We start from the raw sequence: 7,745 nt of genomic DNA, 5'->3' as shown, positions 1-7,745 counted from the left end.
GCACCTTCCTGTTTATTTATTGATGATTAGTCACTTTTTTCACGTGTTGCACGATTCGGAAAGCACCAGGCGTGAAGCATCAGCAGCGGCTTTTATCCGCGTGCTTTTACAGCCCCGTTGAATTGCCCTCGAAAAAAAAAAACAGCAATTACTCGCTGAACCAACATTTCGACTGTTTTACGCGCTGATTATCCCTCTCGCTTTCTCGCACCTGCAGCTATGGCGTCTGTGTGTCCGAAACATCGTTCCACTCCCTTTAACATCTCGTTAACAACTCAACCGCAATAGCACGCGACGGACTTTTTCAATCATGCTATCTTATATAATTTCCTTTTATTTAATTTCTATAATTCATTCTTTATATGTTCTTTCTTTTTACATCTGATTAGATCTACTTGAGTTACTCTATCTTTCTTTCTCCTAAATAAAAAAAAAATTGAGACGCATCATTAGATTTGATTAGTCTTAGTTCATTGTTCTCGTCATGTTTAATAAATTATTTTATCATAATACAAAATAATTTATTAAATATAATTTATCAAACTTAATTGTGATAAATTAATTTATCATAAATAAAAAATAGAAATTCGTAATAGATGTAATCAATGAAAGTATGTGTTATTAACGAGGTTATTGGAATAGATATTAATATCAATTTTATCACTGCTTTATAATGTACGATAATTGATCAAACTATTTCCTCTTTTATATCATTCTTATCACTTCCAATGAAACAGATATTTATAGAAAATGGTGTCTCCCTGAAACTTTATACCTTCACACATTTCGTACGTCGGCGAACGTGAATATCTCAATCAGTAACGAAAGAGAGATGGCAACCTGAGAAGGGAGAGGAGAGTTTAAAAGCCAGCAGTAGGCGAGGCAAGAATTTCACGTAACCTTGACGGCGGTTTAAACGAGAAGCGAGCGTTCGCACACACGTAATCGAACGGCGCGACGGCGGGCTGCGCAGTGGAGAGGCAGAAAGACGGAGATAGAGAGGGAGAGAAAGAGAGTGAGAAAGTCGCTGGAAATTAAATAATCGTAATAACGTTTCCCGTATCAGCTGTTATCTATTTAGGCTTGCTCAGGCTATCGCGTGTTTACCCGGGAGCACGGAGAGTTGCGTTGCGCGCACTCGCTCCGGTGTTCCTCGAGAGAGACGGAATTCGTCGTCGTACACACGTACGTGTGCGCCGCACACACAGATGACCACCACGTGTCAGACGAATGCTGAAGAGCATTTAAATTTACGAAGCCTGTTTCCTTCGCGTAGACAACAACGTGTCCCGATCGCCCGGTTTGTTTGTTCTACGAGCTAGAGGACAATTTATAGAGAAAAATGGTCACATTATGAATAGGAGATGAATTGGTTCCTTTCCACCCACAGGGCATGGAAATTATGAATGGAATTTTTCGGCCAGCAAGCGATAACACTCATTGTGACATCCTGAACGTCGTACGAAATGAGTCAGAGGGTATCCATCCTGATGTTTTCGAGTCCGAAAGATTCTTTCATAAAGAAAAAAGGAAAGACTCGGCATTACAGTGGACTTTAAAAGCCGCTCTTCTTTGAGAAACTGAAGATCTCAAAAAGTCGAATAGTTAAACGAAGTTTCGAAACTTTGCATTTGTAGATACGTTTCACGACGAAAACTAGACTCTGCATAGTTTGATATCCGACACGCGGTATGATTATTAAGTTTCATATCACACGGTAGTCCGCAGAAGTCGCGGTGTATTGTAATTTCCGCAAAAGGATCAATTCGCCGCGGTTTATCGTGGCGAGAATACAAATGGAACAACAAGATCGCAGAGAGCCGACAGAAACGTAATCGAAATATTCGTCGTCAAATCGGTAACTATCGCGAATAATTAAAAAATCTTTAGCTACGGAAACGTATAATTTAAGAAAAGAAAATTTTTAATATCTGAAAAAATTTTAAATATCTAAAATTAGCATTTCAATTTATTTAGAATTGTCGGCAGAGACAAAGTCTCTTGCTTTCATCGTACAGTGAGGAGTTTTTTGTTCCTACGAGGAGAAATACGCAACTTTACAAGGTTAATAGTACTACAATATTGGTTTTTTAAATAAAAAGTTCTTCAAAGAAGCAAAACGTTGCATGATAGGTCGAGATCGTGCGCATTTTTTGCGATTAACATCACAATAGATTGCAAAGAAGTGGCGATGATTCACAGGAATAATGATCGGATCGGAGTCGCGTCGGTGGAGATACGCTACTGGTGACGAGTTATCTGGCATGCCACCAATAGAGGAGCGCTTGAACAAGATATCCTTGTACTCTCGTAAAACGGAGGAGCAAACGCTGATGTAATTTTCACGTTTCGTCGAGGAATGTGTCCGATCGGAATAAATTCATAGAACGATAAATAGAATAATACTGTGTTACATAAAAATGATAATTAAGAGTCTCTTTTAGTTTTCAAAAGACGACAATTTTCAAAAGTTAATAAATCGCGACTTAAAGGAGCAAATTAATAAAAGAGATGAATAAATGAGAAATTAAAAATGAAAGACTAGAGCCTATATAATTTAAAAATTCGCTTTAGCATCTGGAAATAATTACCCGGAGTAATTTTTACATCAGCAGCAAGAAAATAAAGCTCAATCTCAGAGTTTTTTTTTTTACTAAAAAAGTATCCATACTTATGTTCTATTTTTTATCTTCTTCAAGAAAAAAAAATATCAAGTAAACCTTTGTACATATTGATCTGAAATATTAATAAATTGAGGACAATCAATAATATGTAACATGTAATTAATAATAGTGACTTTTAATTGAAGTGTAAAAAATATATCAGTGACGTTTATGTAAAAAAAATTAGGGGAGTTCCCGAGTTAATATAAATTAACTTTAAATCTGAATTGAAATAAAATTGAATTAAGACATATTTGTACATTAAAGTATAAATAAGTCGCATAAATATCTTTTATCTATGCAACTATTACAATTATGCAGATTTATCACATACGTTAACTTGTGCACATTTCCAAAATACACCCGCTTCTCATTTTGATCCAGTCAAATAAATTCATTTAAATTCAGAAATCCATTCACAAGTTCTAGAAAAACTGTTACTTGACCATTTTGACAACGCACGACGGAGATTCTCATCGTCATCAATATAATTAATGCTTATGGGAGAAAACTACTAGATGATATTTAGATGGTTATTATAATGAGAAAGTATCAATGTACGATTAATTGCTACATCTGTTTGGATAGCGAAATTAACGATTCACACGGATCAAGCGCAAATATCTCCTAAAAACGTGCGAACACGTGAGAAGATATTCAACTTTCGAGGCCGCAAAGAAATCGCGCGACGTCAGAGAGCGGACATTAAACAGAAAGAAGAGAGAAAGAGAAAGGAAGAAAGATGATCGCCATCCCATTATAGCTGAAGTCGCCGAAGACCGCCTGAAACGGCCCAAAATAGTTCACGTGGAGCCACGTCACCGTGTCGATTGGACCATCTCGCATTGAAATTTGCGCTCCGGACAAGCCATATCATTCACCTAACGAACACGATTTGACGTGACGCTTCGTTGCAACTTCGTATGACGAATATGTTGCTCGGACCGATCGATACGTATTTAATCTACGATCTGACCGTCACGATAATGTAGTCCGCTTGAGACTATTGTGAGAAGCGGTAAGATATCGCGATCGAACATGCGCATTTAACGAAATCCGCGTCTTCAATTCGTGTGCTCCAAGACCGGTTTAGAAGGCTAGGTCCGCTTTTTTTTTTAGGGAGAATAAAACCTCCCAAAATTCACTTCGAGATCCTCGTTAAAGATATCGAAAAAAAAAATGAGGAATTACATTATTTGTAATCCGCAAGACAATGGATGTAAGCTTTTTATAGTAAGTTTATAATTTTATCTCTTTATTTTTAGTTTCTCTATCACAAAAAATAATCTTTTTTAGAAAATTAATTCTTCGGCATGTTTCATACCTTTTAAAAGATATTAACTAAAATACTTACAAATATTTTTTGAAAGTATTAAATTTATTTTTTCAATTTTTATAAAAGAATAATTTATAATTTGTGTAATCGAACTTATATTTTTATTATTTTGAAATTATATTATTATCACTATTAAAATATTTATATTATTATTAAATTAAATCATTTATCCAATTTATGAACTATTGAATTACAAATTTTCTTGGAAATCACAGAAATAACTCAAGTATTAATATTTTTAACATAATGACAGAAAATCAACTCTAAAGTTTGATGTATATTTTTTGTTGAAAAAACGCACGATACATAATGTGATGTAATTCTTTCAATTTAACGCCAGAGAACAGAAGTGTCGCTTATCCTCTATCTACTCTGACCAAATTCGCAATGATTGCTCATAGAAAAGATAATTTTTTTCAATTCAGAATTTTTTAAATGTTTTCTTGAAAAATGCTAATTTTAAGATGTATTATTTTTTTATCAAACAAGCGATATATCCTTCGACAAGTTTAAAAACAAAGTATGATATACGTCGATTGTGCTAGTTAATCGTTCTTTTCAATACTTTGTATAGGTTATATACACACTCAATATGTATATAACCAATGTATGATGGGGTCAACGCTCGTAAGAACAAACAGCAAGCTTTCTCTTCTTATATTACACGCAAATCCCTGCCATACAAAACAGAATTAAAGAACCTTAAATATTGTGATTTTGCCCCTTTAAGACGGCCTGTGTAAGAAACGGCAACACTGAGTGGATTCTACTTGAATCTGGAAAACAAATTCGACTGTCCGATCGTACACGTGCTTTATATTTCTTCCAAGTAAAAGTTTGATAAATAGTATTAATATGAAAGAAACCAACTAAGTACGTTAATAAAAGAAAAGCTGCACTTGCTAGATAAATCAAGAATATGTTTGTAACAAAATATTCATCTACAGAAATCCTGAAGAAGACGTTCCATGTATAACAAAGAATTCTTTTCTAAAAATTTTATATTTTTAAAATATAAAAAAAAATTTACAGAAATAAAAAAAACGAAATTTCTTGATGTCCCATTCAAGCTATTAAAAATATTTTAATTGAGACATGAGTCGTAAAAGGATGGGCAACAATTCTGAATTATATTCTTATCTAATCAAATCGCATATCGTAAAAATTTCTTCCACGAAAAATTTTATATAAAGATTAGTCCCACAAAAGTAGGAGAAAAAGAGAAAGTCAATTACATCTCAGTTAACTGAAATTCAACGATTATGATTTAAAACTGAATTTCAAGCAGTTGTACCGCTTTAAATATCTCGACGATCTACATCGGAGAGTGTAATTTTATATTCGTATATTTACCTAACTTCAAATGTGCAAATACGTTCGTGTTTGCAGTATCGCTGATCGTCATAGCCCAGATACATAAATGGATCGATGGGTCGCTATTTTTTTCATCACGCATTTTTATTTACATCGTTACTCTACATTCTGTACAATGGGAGTATGAGATGTCACGCTCTCGATATCGATCGCTTTGACGTCCTACATTGTGGAAAGATCTCCTGATGGATCTCTCACATTAGGAACGTCTATTTGGATAATTATACAGTGGAACTGACAACGACGCGACTAGCGGTATCGTGTTTTGTTCGTTCGCACGTGCCACAGAGTTCAACTGATTTTGTCCGTACAATGCGTTAGCAAGTTAAAGTAAAACGAGAAGCTGCTGCTTAAAATTGACGCGAATGAGAACCTTACACTCTGAAAAGTTTGGTTATTTAATAATCAGAGTGCAACCTTTAAGTAGGTAGATGGATAGGTGTTCAGAAAACTCTAAAAAATTTATATTTTTGTCAAAAATGACAATTAAAATAGCCATTTAGAACGGACGCAGTAAACAGTGCGCAATTTTCATATAATAAAATTTTTTAATAGTTAGATGATATATAAATTAAAGTTGCAGGTATTAATTGAATGACATAGAAACTTATAGTCGTAAATATTAGGACATTTCGACAACTTTCAGCAGTTAAAATGAAGAATTGATTGCTATAGATCCGCAACTTTTCTTCATATTTATTTTTTTGTTATATATTTTTTTATTGAATGTACAGAGTTAAAAATTTACATTATTTATATCCGAGAGAGAGAGAGAGAGAGAGAGAGAGAAATGTAAAAATTTTAAGAATTCTGGGCAATATTTTTTATTTTGTTTCTCCCGAACAAGATTTTTAAGATAACTACGTGTGGAGTACTTACTTAAAGTCTAAAAAGATATACGAAGAACTTTTTTTTATGCATCTATAACTATGGGATTCAGAACATTAGAATTATCAACTTATTGTTATGCGATTGTTCCCGCTTGCAGATAATTGACTTGTTGCAAAGACCATTTAACAGTTTCGCGATAAGATAAAGCTGCGATTTGCGTCTATATGGGTCAAAAAATTAACACGCAATTCATAGCTGCCACATTGTGAGACACACAATATATCGATCGAAGGAGGCGCGTTCGAACCGATAAATAAACAATGGTGTCTCTCTCTCTCCCATTCTCTCACCGAATATCATGATCAATCGTGCTCTTTTTCTCGTGTTCACTTACCCATAGATCGTCGAGAGTGATGGAATTATCGGTATAGAAAACCAGGACTTCGGCCGTGAGCGGCGATGTTTCACGCAGCTTCGACGCCAGCAACAGGCAGGCGGTGCCGAGCAGTTGCAGTTGCGACTTCCTGATTGGGCAGATCGAGAGGAACCTGTCGACGTAGTTCATCGACAGGGGAAAGACCTCATCCTGGCACTTCTGCTCCTCGCATACCTGCAACAGGCGCAGAATGATATATTTATAACATTATACGTACTGATGTAACACGCACGTCACATGATAACGCAATGAGAAATCGTTTCAAGATCGGACGATCGGGAGAGTCGCCGCGCGATAACGTCCAGATACGCAACTCGCGATGCAAATTTAGCTCATCGTATATCAGCAGGTCCGCGTTGCGATTGAATGTAAAGATTGTTATACATATAAGCGTGGTGTTGCAAAATCAGAAGTCGATTAATCCTCTAAAAGGTGAAAAACACAAAAGAAGCAGATTTTCTGCTTTCAAACAATACATAGTAGACATAGTAGACATGTTTTTCTAGATTATATTGGTATTCGCCGACTTATTGAAGGCAATCCCGACTTTGGCCTAAGGGATTTGACAGTAAACATGTGTTAAAAGCAGGAAATTTGACACTGGTTGTCGGAAAGCAGAAAATCTGTTTCCTTTGTTGAAGTTCGTGTTCATATCTTAATAATAGGATTAAGGTGACCCCACGACTTCGTCAAAGTTTTTTATTTACTGTAATTATTTAAAATTGGTAAATTTTATTTATTTATTATACCTTAGTAAATTCTTTTTATTTTGTATATTAATTAGATGAAAAATAAACAGAACAGAGTATCCAGTCAAATCTAACTCCATCTTCCTGGATATTTTCTCAAAATCGTATATCAGTTAGAGAGGATTAATATAATAAAAAAAATCTTGAAATCTTTCCAACTTTGTGAATGCGATTCCAATAGATTCGTTTAGATTAATCATTTAGATTAATAGATTAAAATTCTCTTGCTCTTTAAAACTTTTAAAGAGTGACATTTCACTCTTCTTTCTTAGAGTGAAATCTCATTTTAACTCACATTTCTTTCCAACGTTCTATTTATGGAACATCTTACTTTTCTTCTCTCTCTATATATATAT

General features: G+C 34.6%; 1 protein-coding gene across 1 annotated transcript in view; it reads right to left on the bottom strand.

The window, feature by feature from the left end:
• Positions 1–7,745, bottom strand: part of CycD (cyclin D) — a 54,062-nt gene that overhangs the window by 34,033 nt on the left and 12,284 nt on the right. The window contains exon 2 of the mRNA XM_087411038.1: positions 6,599–6,814. Within this exon, the coding sequence (XP_087267164.1) occupies positions 6,599–6,814 (216 nt within the window). The remainder of the gene's footprint in view (positions 1–6,598; positions 6,815–7,745) is intronic.

This window comes from Acromyrmex echinatior, chromosome 11 (genome assembly GCF_024713525.1).
Source record: "Acromyrmex echinatior isolate Ae372 chromosome 11, ASM2471352v2, whole genome shotgun sequence".
NCBI classification, from domain to species: domain Eukaryota; kingdom Metazoa; phylum Arthropoda; class Insecta; order Hymenoptera; family Formicidae; genus Acromyrmex; species Acromyrmex echinatior.
This window is presented reverse-complemented; position numbering and strand designations above follow the sequence as displayed.